Source organism: Eurypyga helias, unplaced genomic scaffold (assembly GCF_000690775.1).
Source record: "Eurypyga helias isolate BGI_N326 unplaced genomic scaffold, ASM69077v1 scaffold8893, whole genome shotgun sequence".
Taxonomy (NCBI): Eukaryota; Metazoa; Chordata; class Aves; order Eurypygiformes; family Eurypygidae; genus Eurypyga; species Eurypyga helias.
The window spans coordinates 61,153-79,772 of NW_010243129.1; the positions used below are offsets into that span (position 1 = coordinate 61,153).

The 18,620-nt window shown below is 38.3% G+C and overlaps 1 protein-coding gene across 1 annotated transcript in view; it reads right to left on the reverse strand.

The window, feature by feature from the left end:
* The window catches only part of ITGB8 (integrin, beta 8), a 30,087-nt gene extending 12,317 nt beyond the window's left edge, over positions 1 to 17,770 (reverse strand). Inside the window, exons 1-5 of the mRNA XM_010149297.1 lie at positions 17,693 to 17,770; positions 14,866 to 15,040; positions 11,893 to 12,139; positions 10,251 to 10,416; positions 7,410 to 7,568 (exon numbers count right to left, since the gene is read on the reverse strand). Coding sequence (XP_010147599.1) covers positions 7,410 to 7,568; positions 10,251 to 10,416; positions 11,893 to 12,139; positions 14,866 to 15,034 — 741 coding nt within the window. The 5' untranslated portion in view covers positions 15,035 to 15,040; positions 17,693 to 17,770. The remainder of the gene's footprint in view (positions 1 to 7,409; positions 7,569 to 10,250; positions 10,417 to 11,892; positions 12,140 to 14,865; positions 15,041 to 17,692) is intronic.
* Positions 17,771 to 18,620: the final 850 nt, after the last annotated feature.

Consider the following 18,620-nt stretch of genomic DNA (forward strand, 5'->3'; position numbering starts at 1 on the left):
CCTTTTTCATTCAGGCTTGTTACACGGGCTATTGAGAATTCTGAATATCCTTGGGATGTTCAAGCCAGCATGCTCCTATTGTTATGTCTCTTGAATGTTTCAGGTCTTGTTCAGAGTTAAACAACTATTTTAAAAAGTCATGCAGAGATCTGCCCTGAGGCTGGATGGTCATAGGGGAGAATATGGCCAGGCACTTTGAGAACTTCACACCTCCAATAGTCCAGAACTTCACTCCTGAAAAACTACAAGTTCCTGATGAAGTGGTAGAATGCTTGAAAAAAAAAAGCCATGGTTATTCCAAAGACGCGCAACTTGTTGCACTAGGCTGGGTCCTGGCTATTATCTACCAAACACTGCTCAATATAATGCAGCACCCTCAGGGAGAAGAGAGGGAAACCAACATGACAGGCACTGCAGCTACTTCAGTGACTGCAGCTGAACCAGGGAAAAAACCTTTGCCAGGAATTAGAGGGTAAGAAAGCCAAAGAGCTGTGATCCCTTACTGTTTGGGAGAAAGGGACATTAACAAAGTGATTGGAAAAGAGGCACAGGCCCTCAGCCTCTGGAGGTGAGTCCTGTCACGTGTGAAGGAAAGGCATCCCTTTGAAGAAGATGTTATACATTGCCCGGCCAAATGGACCATCATGGAGAGAGATACCCAGTATCTGAGGGAATTAACCCTTCTGGACATGATTTATGGTGACCTGGACAATGACCAGTTATCCAATAATCCAGGTGAAGTCCAGAGCACACAACCTGTGTGATGGAAGTTTGTACAGAGACTACCATCATAGTATGCCAACACACTGGCAGTAATGACCTGGAAACACGGAGAGGAACTAACGGTGGATGAATTGGCTGGCCAACTCTAGGAATATGAAGAAAATCTCCCTTCCTCCCTTGACTCAGCTGTGGAGAATCTGTCCCAGAAAGCCTAGCAACTTGAATAGGATACATCGTGCTCCCAATCTGTATGGACCAATACCTCAGGTATTAGGAGTAAGTGTTGTTCTGCTCAAGAGAGAAGAAATAGAGGGTACACACCACAGGGCATGTGACCATGGAAAGGACATGAGGAATTGGGATGGAAATCTACCTTGACCCTAGAGGCACAGCTATGTGAGTTGCAAGGAAAAATAATCACTGAAGGGAGTTCTTCCAGGAAAATTGCTGATCCAGTTTTCAGAGGGAATTTTCCCAGACAGCGTAGAAGGGTTGATCTTACTCCTGATATTAATGAAGAAATTCCTGACTGAGTGCTGCTGTGCCGGACATGTTAGAACTCCCAATACGAAATGGAGTCAAAGGCAACCAAGTGGTACGCCACAACTGATATTGCTGATGAGTTCTTCTCCATTCCTTTGGCAGCAGAGTACAGGCCACAGTTTGCTTTCACTTGGAGGGGCGTCCAGTACACCTGGACCTGACTGCCTCAGAGCTGGAAGCACAGCCCTAATAATTGCCATAGACTGATTCAGATACCACTGGAACAGGGTGCAGCTCCAGAACACCTGCAATATATTGAGGACATCATTGTATAGGGCAACAGAGCAGATGAAATTTTTGAGAAAGGGAAGAAGATAGTCTAAATCCTTCTGGAAGCCAGTTCTGCCATAAAACAAAGTACGGTCAAGGGGCCTCCACAGGAGATCCAGTTCTTAGGAATAAAATGGCAAGATGGACATCATCAGATCCCAACAGATGTGATCAACAAAATCACAGCTATGACCCCAACAACTAGCAAAAAGGAAACACAAGCTTTCTTCGGTGTTGTGGGTTTTTGGAGAATGCACATTCCAAATTACAGCCTGATTGTAAGCCCTGCCCATAAAGCGACTTGGAAGAATGGTTTCAAATGGCTCCCTGAGCTGGGAGGGAGCGTAGTCGGGACAGTTGACCCAAACTGGACAAAGGGACAATCTATACCATAAGACAACATTCTCAGTATATGAACTAGAGGGAGTTGGCCAGGGGGCAGTGATCGCTTCTCAGGGGCTGGCTGGGCACTGATCAGTGAGTGGTGAGTGGTTGTGTCACTTGTTTTACCTGGATTTTGTTTCATTCTCTCTTTTTTTTTCTCCCCTCATTACAGTTATTTTTATATTTTACTTAAATCATTAAACTGTTCTTGTCTCAACCTACGAGCTTTCTTACTTTTGCCTTTCCAATTCTGTACCCCATCCACTGGGTACGTGGAGGGTGTGAGTGAGTGATTGTGTGATGCTTGGTTAAACCATGACACATACATCCGTGAATAGTTCTTAAGAAGTGAATTCAACATCTATAATTCATGGCTAAACATAGAGAAGTGACTGTGGCCTTTGCCTGTGTTTCTGCTTACAGAGATTTCATCTGGACACCTCCACTTCTCATAGAATCATTTGGGTTGGAAGGGGACCTTAAAGACCATCTAGTTCCAACCCCCCTGCCATGGGCAGGGACACCTTCCACTAGACCAGGATGCTCCAAGCCTAATACATTGAACACTTCCAGGGATGGGACATCCACAGCTTCTCTGGGCAACCTGTGCCAGTGCCTCACCACTGTCTCTGTGAAGAATTTTTTCCTGATATCTAATCTAAATCTCCCTGCTTTCAATTTAAACCCGTTCCCCCTTAGTCCTATCACTACAGACCCTTGTAAAAAGTCCCCCCCAGCTTTCTTGTAGGCTCCCTTCAGGTATTGGAAAGATGCAATAAGGTTTCCCCAGAGCCTTCTCATATTCAGGCAGAACAAGCCCAACTCTCTCAGCCTTTCATTATAGGAGAGGTGCTCCAGCCCTCTGATCATCTTCGTGGCCTCCTCTGGACTCCCTTGAACAGGTCCATGTTCTTCTTACAGTGGGAGTCCCAGACCTGGACGCAGTACTGCAGGTGGGGTCTCATGAGAGGAGAGTAGAGGGGGAGAATCACCTCCCTTGACCTACTGCCCATGTTTCTCTGGATATAGCCCAGGATATGGTTGGCTTTCTGGGTTGCCAGTGCACACTGTCAGCTCAGGTCCAGCTTTTCCCCCACCAACCCCCCCAGGTCCTTCTCCTCCGGGCTGCTCTCAATCCATTTTCCCCCCAGCCTGTACTTGCGCTTGAGATTGCCTCAACCCATGTGCAGGACCTTGCACTTGGCCTTGTTGAACTCCATGAGATTGGCATGGTCCCACCTCTCCAGCCTGTCCAGGTCCCTCTGGATGGCATCCCTTCCCTCCAGCATGTCGACCGCACCACACACCTTGGTGTCATCAGCAAACTTGCTGAGGGTGCACTCAATCCCATCGTCCATGTCATTGACAAAGATGATAAACAGCACTGGTCCCAACACCTGAGGAACGTTGCTTGTCACTGGTCTCCACTGAGGCATCAAGCCGTTGACTACAACTCTGAGTGTGACCATCAAGCCAATTTTTTACCCACTGAGAGGTTCATCTATCAAATTCATGCCCCGCCAATTTAGAGACAAGGATGTTGTGCGGGATGGTGTCAAATGCTTTGCACAAGTGAGGTCCTTCATCTGCTTTCTGCCATATACTTCTGCTGTATTCCTCTTCCTGATACTTTTCACCATCTGCCTCATATTGTCCCTCTCTTGAACAAACACACTGCACAATTCATTTCTCCTCAGAGTGCCACTTGTTACTGTAGGCAGCCTGCAAGACAACTGCTCTCCTAACAGTAATCTGAATGCCAAGACAGCTGAGACAAAGTTATGCAAGGGCCAAAATCCATTTTCCATCATACTGCACCACTCTAAGAGCCTCATATAGAAAGAACAAAGGAGTTTCTTGCTGCAGTTTGATCTTAGCCAGGGTCCACACCCCTCTTGACTTTATTACCCCATGGTAAGATTATATTCTTTAAGATAAGTGATGAAAGTTCAGAAAAAGAGCAATAAATGGGCCTTCTTAGAGCTGCAGCTGGAGGGTGTGCCATAGCCAAGGGTCCAGTGAGCATGCAGTCCTACCACCCAGCACAGCTGCAGGTGAACTGCAGCAGCAGTGGCCTTGTTGCCATTCTCAAGAGCCTGTATTACACAGTAATACAGCCTCCTGCCTTCTCCATGACCACAGTGGTGGGGCTTCCATTGTGCTGCAGAGCCCTACAGGACACATGCAACTGTCTGGCAGATCACAGACACACCAAGTGGTCCCAGAAAGGGCATGGGCAAGTCAAGCTAGACGTTCTGCAAATGCCTACTGCACTGTTCATGTGTGAAAGGCAGGGGCAGTATTGAGGGATCATGAGACGGTCAAATAAGTCAGTCTGCTGCTCGACACTTGACAGTGGACATGTCCAAATTTCAGCTAAGCAGCCCTTCAACATTTCTGTAACTAATGGCAAAAGTCTGGGATCACTGATATAAGAAATAGGTTTCCAAGCCCTCATGAAACAAGAACTTACTCAGATGGAGTTTATTGAGGTCCACAGACAATGAGCATAGACATTCAAGAGTTACAGGGACTGGATCGCCAAACTACCTACTCTGCTCACAAGGAAAGCTAAACTGACACCTTCTCGTCCATGTCGTCCCACTAGACTGACCAGCTAGGTTAGTAGTACATTAAAGTCTCACTTCAACTTAGAAGGAAAAAAATTTGCTTTTATTAGAAGAGACTTTAAACATAAAAAGCATCAACAGAACCACACTATCTTTTTCATTTTAAGCATGTAAAGACATGACATAAGGAATTGTTGGTCACTCATGAAGCCTCACTTTTCTTACTGTAAAAACCTTGCTGTAGTTACGTGTTTTTATCTTATCTCTTCCCACTACTGCTCAGGCGAATGTACTTTCGGTTTTCATAATCTTTCTTGTTCCAATTACATCATTCATTTTATTATTTTAACCTCCCGTGTGAAACTGAGAAGATAAGTAATACAGATGTAAAGTATGAAAGGGAGTTAACCAAGCACAGATCTAATTAAAATGGACTAGATTTCTTTCCTGTCTTATGCTTTTTTGCTGACCTCTGCATGACTGTTGAGCAAAAGTTAGAAAGAAACAAGCAGAGAAGTGACTAACTGGAAACACTTCTGATGTAAAGGTTAAGCTTATACAAATAAACACAGCAAAGTTGTCTTAAGTGACACAGGGAGGAAATAAAAATATGCCAAAATGCAATTTCTCAACACTACCAGAAGGTAAGAATCAAAGTAGGAAAACAATGTGACTACAGATGGTCTTTAATTCAGCATGCCACAACAAAATTTTATTGATAGGGGAAAAAAAAAGGCAAAAATATGTTTCATAGGATGTATTTCTTAAAAAGCTGACAGACTTTCATGACATTTCATTTAAATATCAAACAGTCTTCTTTTAAAATCCGGATTTTACTTGTTCATTTGAAGTTTCTTTATGCATCTCTATGACTAAACCAATCATAAGCTACGCAATACTGAAGGAAAAAAAGCAGGAAACCACTACACTCACCCTTAAAGACACTATTGTGTTATCATGTCAAATATACTCCAAAAAATATCTAATGCTGAGAAAGACTTCCTTTCTACCCCTTTCTATTACTAAGTGCCTGCCCACTATTACACGTGGGAATGCAAGAATTAGGCTGCGGTTGAAAAAGATATGGGCTAGCAGCCAGAAAACACATGGACCAAAATGTGCCACTACAGATGTAAGCATCTTTCAAGGCCATTTCACTTGGGTGGCTAAAAAGATTACCTCATTTCACAAAAGGCATCAATAGCAATAATCATGGAAATTTCTTATTCTATATGGGACAGTAAAATTATGATCTTTCAGACCAGAATCCAGAAAACACTTTCTTCAGTCATCCATCAATCTGTCATAATTCTTTAGAAAGAGATTAATTGATTTTGTCTGTATTTTATATTGGTGAGGTTTTCCAGCTGAAACGGAAGTTAATTTCCAAGCTGGACAGAAAAAAAAAAAAATTCCTGAAACAGACAATATTGTTATTACCAAAGGAAAACTGAACACCAGAATAAGATTCGTACCTTCAGCCACTGTTAATAAGCAGAGCAAAATTCTTCTCATTTATAGCACTGAAATTTGGGAAAAAAAGAAAAAAAATAGAGAGGGACACTATAACCTGTAAGTATGACCTGCTTTGGGAAAGGAAAGTTTTGTGATTATTTGCTCTAAGCAGGAAAAAAGAAAGGGTTGTTTTTATCCCAGCACACTGTAGACATACTGAAACTGAACAGACTGGCTAGACAGAATGAAATAATCCTGACCTCCATGAGGGAATATCCAAGAGGTGATAAAGAGAGTATATGAATGCAAGAACATCAGATAATTGAAAACCCAAACAACCTTCCTGTTAGCGCACGCTCAGCTCCCTCCTCCACTCAGCAAGGTCCTGAACACCCAATTCCCAGAAACCTGCCGTATTTCATGATCACACACCGTGCAGCGGCTGCTTCCTGCTGCCCCACCATCCTTGTAAACACCAGTTGTTTGCATTAAATTCAGGTCTAGCCTAACGTACACGTAGTCCTCACTGACTTCACTAGCACATTGCTGGCTTGGGCTGAACACAGGCTATATACTTCAAGTGCAGCTAGCATGGAGAATCAAACTGTAATGTGCTCTAATGATACCACAGCTCATATTTCTCTTTTCTGGTGATTACATGGCAATTAAGTAATGATTCATGATTTTTAAAGTAAATGATTCACATTCATTTAAGGAAATAGCCAAAGCACTTCGATACTACAAGTCTTAGAAAAAGATTTCTTCAATCACTCATGACTATTTTATACATTCTTGAAGAAATTACCTTGAAAGTTAAAAACAAAGTATTGTTATTTTGCTACAGCAGATTTGATGCAATTTTTTGCACAGGTATGTATTAACTAAAATTAGCTTTATCCTGTGAGATTCAAATGTATTTAGTGCTACATGACCCCAGTAAAGCTTTGTGGCACAAGAATATTTTCTAATCCATCGAGGTTGATTTAGCTCATTGATGTTGTATGTCTTCTGTTTTAATCTCACTAAGCCTTTTCAAACATTGCAATTATGCATCTTACAACCATAAACCATGGCCAAGATCTTTGCCTTATTAGCAGGATTGTGCAATTCTTACATATTACCAGCTTCTACTTGTGCAAAATGTCACATCAGACACTTTCTACTTGTATTTTATACAAAATGTGGGGGATTTTCAACAGATGCTAGTAAAAAACCACACCAAAACCAGTAACATATCCTTCTCTGCTGTGTACTGTTGTCCCAGACTCCAAAATACTTTATCCCAGACAAAAAGAATGTCAATATTTCCAGGTGACTGATTCTTCATTTCGCAACTTGCCTACCTGGGAAAACACTATTCTAATAACTGAAATAAAAGCAATGCTTTGGCAGCAATCTAAAAAACCTCCTTTACAGAGTTTTACGCTGCTTCCCTTAAGGCAGAATTTATGATATATACCTTACCATACTCGTAGCTTTGATGTACACATTATCTTTCAAATGACAGTTTCCATCGTGGGGAATTACGATTCCTGCTAATTTACTGTCGAGGGCCAGATGGGACGTTTGATCTGTCATCACAAGAAGCAGTCGCTTTGCTTCTTTACGCCATCCAATATGGCTCTAAAAAGAAAACAAAATTAAGCATAAGAAAGGAGTAACTACCTATTTTCTAAAATAATAGATAACAACGAAAAATGAATGTGAGTCTACTTTCAGATATTTCATGCTTAGCAACACTGAGTTTAAACTAGGTTATTTAAAGCATTTTGTGTGAAAATACACAGCATATCCTACATCTGAAAACTACCACTGTGAGTCAGAGATTCTCTTACCACTTTTTGCTTTTCAAAGAAAGATCTCTATAAAATATATGCGACTAATGCATTATATAGTGGGTTTGGGTAACAGCTGCCACATTGTGTGTGCCTGTTACATATGAATGCAAATGCATAGCATTTGTAAAATTCTCTGGGATCCAAAAAGCATTAAAACCAATAAATATGCATTCATTCGTGTTGGTAATTGGTGTCCTCTTCCATTTTTCTTTCACATTTATTTACTTTGTATTTTCATAATTCTATGATTTCACTTTCCTACACAGCTTTCCAGAAAGGACTTTGGCCAATCAATAAACTGAAGTTTGATCATCTTCATGCACCTGCAAATTGAAGAATTCTTTATTATGCAGCAAAATACTACATCTATCCACCACCTTCAGGGATTAATAGCAAAGTGGCATCTGCAAGCATGAATTTAATGTGTTTTAGGAATTAGTGAAGGAGGTAGCAGGGCAAACATATCTAAAGTGGGTTAGATGCCAGTTTGTATTTTCTGCCAGGAATAAATGGCTGCTTTAAATCAAACTTCAGAGGCACACATGAATCATATAGTATTTTTCATTATTTCCCCTCCTAATTATTCCATCTTATTCTTTACTAATTCCATTTTTCCTCCTTTTTCCTCCTTCCTTGCTCCTACTCCCTACAACACTGTATCATTTCTACTGTTTTTCTTAACTACGTCAGGTACCTTTCATCTCACATGAAGTGTGTATCTGCAATGCAGTTCATGTATTTAGCCAGGTTTCATGACTTATTCTCGACTTTTCCTTTCTTTGCTTTGCAAAGAAGGTTTTAGCTCCCTTCACAGGCTCATTCCCTGATTCTCAGTGTGGATTAAGTATCTCATAACAGTAGGGATAGTAAGTACAGAGGCACGTGGTGTCTTTTCCAGCTTACATCTAAGACATCAGCCTCCTTCAGACAATCCTAGACAGCATTCTCCTAAAGAAGATGTATTTTAAGTTTTACTTATAAACAAGTTATATCTTAAATAATCTCAAATTCTCCTTCTGCATTGTAGAAACTTCTTGCTCCTAAGACTCCATCATTTCACTTTGTCACCTCAAGACTCCTACCTACATATGTCACAGCAATCAAAACTTTAAAGAAGCTTCACGTCCTAACCTGCTAGTGCATGCTACAGGGATGTATTGGTTAAAGCAAGAGGGAGCAAGTTATAAAGTTCTACTGTAGCCAAAATGAGTGCACATTCATATAAATTATAGTTTGTGATGGTAGTTATGAATTGCACATTGTTCTCATCCATTTTGGTTCACAATTCAGCTAGCAGGAAAGCCTCTTCATGCTCATGAATGTTTCCATTCTATTGTTTTTGGAAGCATATATTATTCTAGACCTCACATGTCATAAGTGTGGAATGTGTCCAATGAGAAACAATGATTTTAAGGAATTTTTCCAAAGCTTCAGAATAGGTTTTTATAACAGTTGTGATCACAGTGTCTGTGAAGAGTGGCTTTTATTTACCTGTTTTACAGCTCATCAAAATGTGAAAATAAAATGGTGGCCAAAGTATTAATTTGTAACACAGTTTGGATTCCTTTCTGGCCTTGATTCATTCTAGTGCTCCAAAAGAGAATGTGAAGATGGACAAGATAAAAGGAATGTCCTGACATCTTTCCAAGAGACGAAAAACACACCAAGTCTGTGACATGGACAGGAGTTAAATTACTTTCTCTAAGAGCACCAGAAAGAGCATCTTATAGAGCAATATCAAACCCATGAATCAGCCAACTTTCAAAATTTCTATTGTGCTACTATGCATAGAAGAAAAAGAACGTGCAAAAGAGCCTTTAAGAGCAAACAAATTCTTATTGTTTAATATGTTTATAGCTTGGGAACTACTTATGCAGATCTTTTCCACCTTTTTCTGCATGGGAGAGATGGTGATGAAATTCTATCAATATGCAAAAGTTAATTTTTAGCTGATTTGTATTGTTTTTAAATAATTTAAAAGATAAGATTACACTGAAGTGCATTTGTTTTCCTTATCTACATAAGCAGATACGTAACTGATCGTTCAGTTTTGAAATACATTCTTAAGCAGAACTGTCAGACGGTATATCTTCACTTAGGAACACAAGTAGGGCTCTAAAAATTTTGAAATAAATTTTGTAATTGGTTGAAATTAATACATGTGCCTGTTCAAGCAAGAAGCAGTGACTTTCACTGCCCATCCTATGTTGGTTATGCTGATTACAGAACATCATTGTCCAGTACTGAAGAATACTTCCTTATGATGTCTTCTATCAATTTCAATGGGAAACAGAAATGTATACCTAAAGAGGAAATAATGGAAAAGGAAGAAGAAATCTTGCTATTATCAGTCCTAGAATGGGTATTTTGATTTCAGGAACACTGAGCACTGTTTTACCAACATATATATATATGTATTTATCTGTGTCTGAACTACTATTTAGTCTTTTGTTGATGAGGTCCTTACCTGGCACACAGCTGCTTGCAGCATCGCATCAAAACCCCCTTCAGGTGTATCAATATTCCCAGAAATCTTTTGTTTATTCACTGCATTTCTGAATTCTGCTATATTGTCAGTCAGGGATAGCACATGAATATAACCGTGAGGAGGCATACAATCTAAGTTATAATCACTGTACAAAAACAAAACAGAGGTCCAACACATTCCATATTTTCCATTTGAAGGAGATGCAAATATTCCCTATCAACCCATAAAATCCTACTAATGAAGATGCATATATCGACAGCAAAATACTTAAAGATAGAAAAATAAATTTAAGTGAGAGAAAGTTCAGTGGCAATTACTCTGAATTTACTATGAACAGGGTTTTTTGTACGTTATGGAAATGCGTACGATATAATTTAGTTCATGTAGTAACAGTACATATGCAGTGTTTCTGTACAGAACTCAATTTACTGTATCATCTTAGTTGCAAATGGTACTTTATAAGGGGAGAAAGTGCTTGTCATAGCACTTGTACCAGTCATTGCTCTGTGACCCATTTAGGGCAGTTGGATTTATGGCACAAGCTGAGGTGCTCATGTGATTCAGAGATGCTGAGCAGGCTTCATCTCACTTACTTTCTGTTGCATACAGTGTAGGCATCTGGACTATAACCTGCCCATGCCCGACCCAATTTACCATCAAAGAAGAGACACTGGAACTGTAAGGATAAATACCTTTGCAGATGTCTACTTTTAGGCAAAATGAATCACGTCCTAGCAGTACTAACTGATCTCCACTGACTACGTAGAAAGTCTAGGGGATAAACTTACATGTCTGAAGTATAACTATCTAAAGAATTCCACTACTAGTGCCCAATTCACAAATCACTGAAATCAAAAGCTACTTATGGGCTTCACAGAACTTTGGATCATGTCTTCCCAGAAACGATATGAGCAACAAGGTATGAATAGTTAATATTCACTTTTCCAGGTACTACAGTTTATACAGACTTGAATTGATTATGAATAATCTTGTTTTCTAGAAGGTTTGGGAAGTAAACCTTCACTTTAGAAAGTGTTGAATGCAAGATATAAGAGACATAGCATGAATAAAGAAATCCAAGCTAAGTCACCTTTCCTATTTAAAAATAGAGTTTGTCCATACTACAACTGTGGAATGAGATCAGAGGATTGCTTTTGTTCATTAAATGAGCTGAAAGAAACTGTCTCACATTGACAAAAGTAGGGGTTTATGAAAAGAGTTAATGAATACACCACCAGAAAAATCCTAGGTCAAAAAGTACAAAACTTTGTGATGAATCTAGGCAACATATAACCAAAATAATTAAGAACACAACAGTTGACTATAAAATTAAACGCAAAACACTCAAATATATCAAAGCAGCATGTTTGCTTTGTTTTGCTAAAGAAAATAATGGACATTTTTTCTGATACAGAAATAGTTTTCCTGAAATCACTCAGATATTTCAGAAGTAATCCTTCTATAATTATTTTCAGTATATTCTTAGCAACTTTGCCAGATGACCAAGGTATAATAAAACAAAGACAGATTCTGAAGAGCTTTAAAAAGAAATACGAATAATGCATATTTGTGTATTTAAATAATTTCTTGGTGTTACAGTAAATACACAAAGACTACATACCTGCATTGGTTATGGATTCTACCTGGATGAATGCTAATATAAGGTGACACAGTTTTATCCACATAGGATCCAAATCCAAGCCGAAAATCAAGAGAAATATTCTCCATCTTTTTAGATAACGCAAATCCAACGGAATTTAGTTTTTCTATATTGTTGTGCATAGAGGCTGAGACATCAACTAAATAATAAAGATCCACAGGGTATTTCTCTAGAGGATGAACTTTTAACATAAAGTTGGCTTCACTTCCTGATTCAAAGGAAAGAAATAAGTTTAATTACTATTTTGAATGGACACTCTTAAAAATACACTTATTTTTGCAACAACTTCAGCAAAAAGTTGTTTGTGTCAGCAAACAGAAAAACAAACAAACAAGAAAATCTCCCAAGAGTAAATGAAACTTTGAAGCATCATTCAAAAATAAGCCACAAAGGGTGTCTTTGTAGAACATCTTGCCTTTTTTTTTCCCCTCACAGGAGCACTGTGAAATTTATTGTAAAAATCTGACTTCTCCCCATTTTCTTTTAAATTCCTGGTTATGCAATCCCTTTGGCATTATACCAAAAAGCAGTTAGGATTCACAAAGGACACAGATCTGCATACAAATTGTGGTCAGTCACTTCAAGGTTGACTCTTCTAAGTATGTATCCTGCAAAGAGTTTGCCATATGAGTCTAAAACTATATGTGTACCATAAAGACAGCATAGCCTGAAAAACTCACATAAGTTATGCTTCAAGTTTATACCAATCTATTTCCAGAGATTCAATGAAAAAAAATCAGTAGTATCAATATATTTTTTTTAAAAAACAGGTTTCAATATTAAAAAAATCTATCTTTTAGTTTATACAAAACAGGACCCTTTTTTTATTTCAGGATACAAATGTCTGCCTCTCCTGCAGAACCACATCATGATCTTGTATGTAATAAAAATATTAATGCCTTGAAGCAACTAAAAGTAGTCTCCACATTTTTGCTTGCCTAATAGTCTGTAATGCCAGCAGAAAGAGTGAAGTGACTAGAGTATGGACAACAGAGGTACAGCAATGCGAGCCTTCAAATTGTTCCCCCAGATATCTCACAGAAGAAAAGAGGGAGTAGGATCTTTGCACGATGAACACAGAATTCAATTCAGTATAATGCAATGAAGATACAGAAAAGGACAGGACGAAGACATTACACAGCTTTCCAACAAAAGCTGTCTAAACACATTCAGAAACAGATTCGCTAAGTACCTGAAATGTGACTTCTCTGTTCATGACATTTACTAGTGCATATGACATTGTTTGATAGCATACTCAAAGTACATGAAAAAAAATCTGACCTAGAGAAGTTAAATACGCAAAGCACTTTCTCCCAATGGTCTTTGAACATAATCCACCTGCAAATTTAGGGTTTTGTCTGTATCAGGTCTTGCACGAAAAAAGCAGAATTTCAGTGTTCTGTAACTTATGCCTTTCCTCTTTGCCAAGGTAAATCAAATTGCTTTTTGTAAATGACCCTTGCAGGTCTCCAGTTTGCATATAGTGAGATGCTGAGTGCAGCTTTTACTTTTTCCCACATAAATCCTGACAGTTGGGTATATGTAAACAGTGACAAAAAACCCAGTATCAAAACAAAAACATCTTTGTCAGCATGATTATACTGTATCAAATTTCTGTCCTGAGGCACAACTATAGCTGTATATCTGTATATTTCCCAGGGGAATAAAATACAGGCAGGATGTCTATATATCAAGTTATTCTTCTGGAGCCATCAGAATTTCAGTCTTCTGCCTTCCTGATGCAAGAGATTCAGCAAATATATGGAACCCCAAACTTAATTTCTCTATATACTGGCAAAAAGGTTCATTAAACCAAATTCTAGAAAGCTAAGTGTTTTCAATGAATCCAGTATGCCTTTTGAAATAAATGTGATTAAAGACACTTCTAGAACTAGCTCAGTTCCTGAGACCATTCCTTAGTACAAAGCAGAGTATCAGTCACTTCTTTGGAAGGAGAGTTAGGAAAAGAACTAAGTTCTGATGTTACTTTCTTAGTTTTATTATTATGAAGATGGAAAACCAGAATTCCTTTGTGCTTTACATTCATGCAGATCCTTACTTTTTCCCTGGTAACTGACAGAAAATTGTCTTTTTACAGCGAGGATCAGCAAGCTACTATGGTAATTCAGACTTTTCCTATTTGCCTAATGTTTTCTACCAAAGATTGATCTGCCTTAAATGACATATCTCTTTCTTCAAGTATCATTAAAAAAAAAAAAGAAATTAAATTTTACTATATGAAACATACTCTGCACCCCTTTATATCACCTTCCACTTCTGCTATTGGCTATGGCTATTTTAGGACAGACAACATACATTGATTTAACTCAAGTTCACCTGAGGGCAAATAGAGATGTACTAGAAAATTTCAGACCCATAAAGGGACTTGTACATTGTATTAGGGATGGGTGTGTCACATTTTATAAATGAAATGTTAGGCAGTGAATACCTAAATCTCCTTGAGGAATCCAGTCCTTTCTTATATATTGGCTTTGCTGTCTTCACAGTTGTCTAGTCAATGCTCTTAAAAGTAACCACATAATCAAGAAGCTTATCAAATGATGAATTTAGTAATTCCAACTCAATTTACTTTCAGTAAAGCATACAGTTTATAAGCATGTAAGAGCAAACTATTTGTGTAAGTGGCTAAAGAAAAAGAATCAAGAAACCACAACAGAAAACAGAAAAGACTACCTAAAATCCCTTTTTCTCTTATTACTTGCATTATTCTGACCTTCAGCTGTGTTTGACTGCAACACTTCTTGCTGAAAACCATACTTTCATATGACAGCAACACCAGCACAGTCCTACAATATAATAGCATCATTCTTCAAAATAATTATTCCATCTGCTTCTTCACAAAATATTTGCACTTAGTATTATCGTACTTAGCTTAAATTGACTACAATATCAATGTGTTAGAGACAACCCAACCTGGACGCAGTTGGACTGAAACTTTTCCTGGTGTCACTTGTGTATTGGTTTCATGGTCACTGGGTATTGTGACATGAACTGTGGGATTTTCTACAAAATCTGATTGGCAGCCTCTTTTCATTAGGTTGAAAACAGTGTCACAGCGTCCCTTCTGTGTTGCGTCGGCCATGAAATCCTGTTTTATAGAGACAAAAAGTACAAAACAATCTGAGCTGAAAAAACCAACTGTACTATCTTCAAAGGAAAGAGAAAAACGAAATAATAGTCTTTGAAACAATCAAATATGCTACTATAATTGCATAAATTGTTGAATGAGTTCATGGAAGCCATATGTTTTTAATAAGGGAAATTACAAAATATTTAAATTAGAAGTTAAACCTAATTGCCACAATGACTTTTTTCTACAAAGGACAAAACTTATGTATGAGAAAGAGGATCTTTCACAATCAGAACAAGCTGACTTTGGAGAAAAAGGAAACTATGTACTGTCACTATGTCACTAAAAAAGTTCTGTGCTATGCTACGAGTTAGAGCAAGAAAGTGTCATTCACACAACATCAAAACAGGCTAGTTTTCAGAGGAATCCACTAATAATGTTACTCAGGCTAACACTTAACAGTAGCAGCAGAAGTCAGCCTTGGATTTATCTAACCTGAACATGTCTATCACAGATGTTTAAGTTTTACCCCATATCCTACAGCACATCCAAAGACATGCTAGACTGTATCATTTTGATCCCTAAAAAGAAGTAGCTATGTACTACAGGACTGGACAGATTAAGATGCCACCAACATAAAGAAGCCCCTGTAACAACAAAAAAGTGATTAGTAGCAGAATGATCTCAGAAGCAGCATATTCTTTGTTACAGTGAAAGGGCAAAGTTGCCAAAATTGTGCCAACATTACCCAATGCAAAATTCCTTCCTGACCACAAATCTGATGATTAACATGATCCTGATCATGCAAGGAAAAAAAGACAAGATCCTTTGTACCCTTTCAAAGCATTGATCCATCCCCGTCACAGCTGGAGACCAAACAATGGACAATCTCTGATATTTCAGAGGCAGATGGGGAAAATAAACAATCAAAAAGTGCATACAGCCAACTGTGTATTAGAGAATAGTCATCCAGGCCCTGAAAAGACCAGAGAAAGCCCCTGAAGAATGCGACTCGACAGTCATGTATCTTGTTTTACAAGTTCCAACTCATTTTGTAGTCTAACTCTGATATATTTTTTCCATAACCTTCTTTAACGTAGACAACAGAGATTACTTTTTTTAGGTTAGTGCTATTTGTATACCCTTTTTGATGTATATACATTTCAAAAAGGTAGATTTTCAAATGTGTAAAGAGCTTAGATACTCTCATTGTTATCACTAATGACTGACAGATACATAGCATTTTCTGAAGTTCACTGTGTATGGGTATAAAGTCAAAGCATTTCAAGTGTTACTCAGGGCTGATTTTCTAATTAAAAACATTGTTTAGATGAAGCAGGCATGCTAAACTGGCAAATCCTCCTGTAACTTTATTCTCGAAGATTTCTATTTGCATTAACATGGGTTTTGTCATTCCACAACCATGGACTGTTTGTAGGTGGACTGACTATCCAAGGTAGCTAAGAGGGTTTGACAAACCTCTGGCTTCTATGAACAGATCTCAGGATTGGTATGAGAAGTGAAGCAAGAGAAGCAGAACAGAAGTGAAACCTAGTTAAACCTAAGCACCCTGTTAGAATGAGACCTACTGCAGCTCCATAGCGCTGGAAAGCTAACAAGTGCTGTTCTGGGACAAATACAAACGTAGCAGGATAAAACTGTGCTGTTCGTAAAACAGGACATCAGCCCACAATAATGAACCACTCCACTTTATAATCCATTGTGCCACCTACACATGTCCTATGGTTCCTCTTGGAAAACAAGCTCTCAATGCCTCTATTGCATTTCTTCTCCTTATGCCTGTTTCAGCCTAAGTTAATCATTCCAAGACACAATATCTTGAATAGTTACGCCAGTGCCTTACACTCCTTATCTCTTCCAGGTACACCTTAGAAATTTATCTACCTTCTCTGCAAATGAAAGCTACTACAGATAATCTCCATGTGACCTTCAAGAGCGTATGAGTTCGTAATTGCCAGTGATATTTTTAAAAACCTTGCTCCTCTGAAGTGCTTAAAATGGTCCAGCCTTACTTGAAATCATGCAATCAACTGTTTTTCTTTTTTCTGTCAAGCAAAACTAGAAATTCCCTTTTTCTTACAGTTTGCAAAGCAATAAAAATTTCAGAGTAATTCTTGCTACCTAAGACCTATCTTCTGTGATTAGTTTCAGAATCGATAGGTTTAAGTGTCAAAATAAGTATCTTTTTTTTCTATTTGTGACAGTCATAAGATATGGTGAAGTCAAAGTTAAATACACTGTCAGTAAAACCTTTTGCTAAATGCAATAGACATATATGTATAGACTTGTTTTGATATATAATGAGGACTTAATATAAATTACTGATAAGTGATTTTGCTTTTGAAGCCAAAAACTGTTGAACTCTCAAAGCTACTATGTCTGCCAAAGCTGCCTACAAAGCAGATGGAATGCATTAAAAAGTTCTCACTTATTTAAAATTACTGCAATTTTCCAAATAAAAGACTCTATTTTCTCCTTTGGAAACAAGATATATTTCACATGATTTCTCAGGTTCCGTCTCCAGGGGTTATTTAAAGATTTTATTGCTATTTCTCACTATAATTTTCACAGTTTAAAAGTCTTACATCTTTATAAAGATCAGAAGCAGCTAAAATATAAAGTCAAATGCAAATAAGCAAAATGCCATACCTCTTGAGCACACCATCCACACTCTGGACCCAAAGCAAGACACTTTGTGCATGTTACTGCATTTGAAGTGGCACATCTGTTTTCCGCTGCAATGAAATATAAAACCGAACATTCATGATTTATGATGATAGGTGGGAATTGTGAAATACCTAATTTTAAACCAAGATTTCAAAAATTACTTCACCAGATTGAGTGATGACAACGTATCCAAACAGAAGTAAAACAGAACAAAGGCAGCCCTTTGAGGGAATACTTGCAGCATTTTTCTATATCAACAGTCTAGAACTATATGTACAGATTGAAAAAACTCCATTCTCAAGGCCAATTTTTTAAGATCCTGACTTAGAACAATTTTGAAGTCAAAGTTTATCTTTGGCATGTCCCTTGCTGATTTACTGCCTAACAGAAAAAATTTGCCAGGTAGGTTCTCTCTTCATAGACATTTTCCTTTTAAGTCATTTACACTTGACTGAATTAGTCATTATTCACTAGCATGGAACCCAAAATATTTTCTCACCTTCTATAAATATTCCCCCTCTGCATTTTCTGGAATAAATAGTTTCCCAGAAGAGGCAGAAGCCTCTTTTTTTCAGAAGAGAGTTCAAATTTATCCAACATTACGTGTGTCACAGATTGAAGACACATCATTCTGTACTAACAACTGCAAAAATTGTGCCTACTAACAGGTCTATCGGTGAAGTTCTTTATACCCTTTTCACATCTTTGTTTTCTAGGTCATTGCTTAAGTTACTACTTCTTGCTATGAAACTTCGGCAGGTGACAGTGAAAAGAAGAGACAGCCTTTTCAAGGGATTTGGTCAGCTCAGCCTGAACGTCAGCATTAGCATATCGTTTCAGCACGTTCAGCGCAAGGCTGTTGCAGAACAGTGTGCCTCTAAATGAGACAGAATTCACCTGCCAAGAGCTA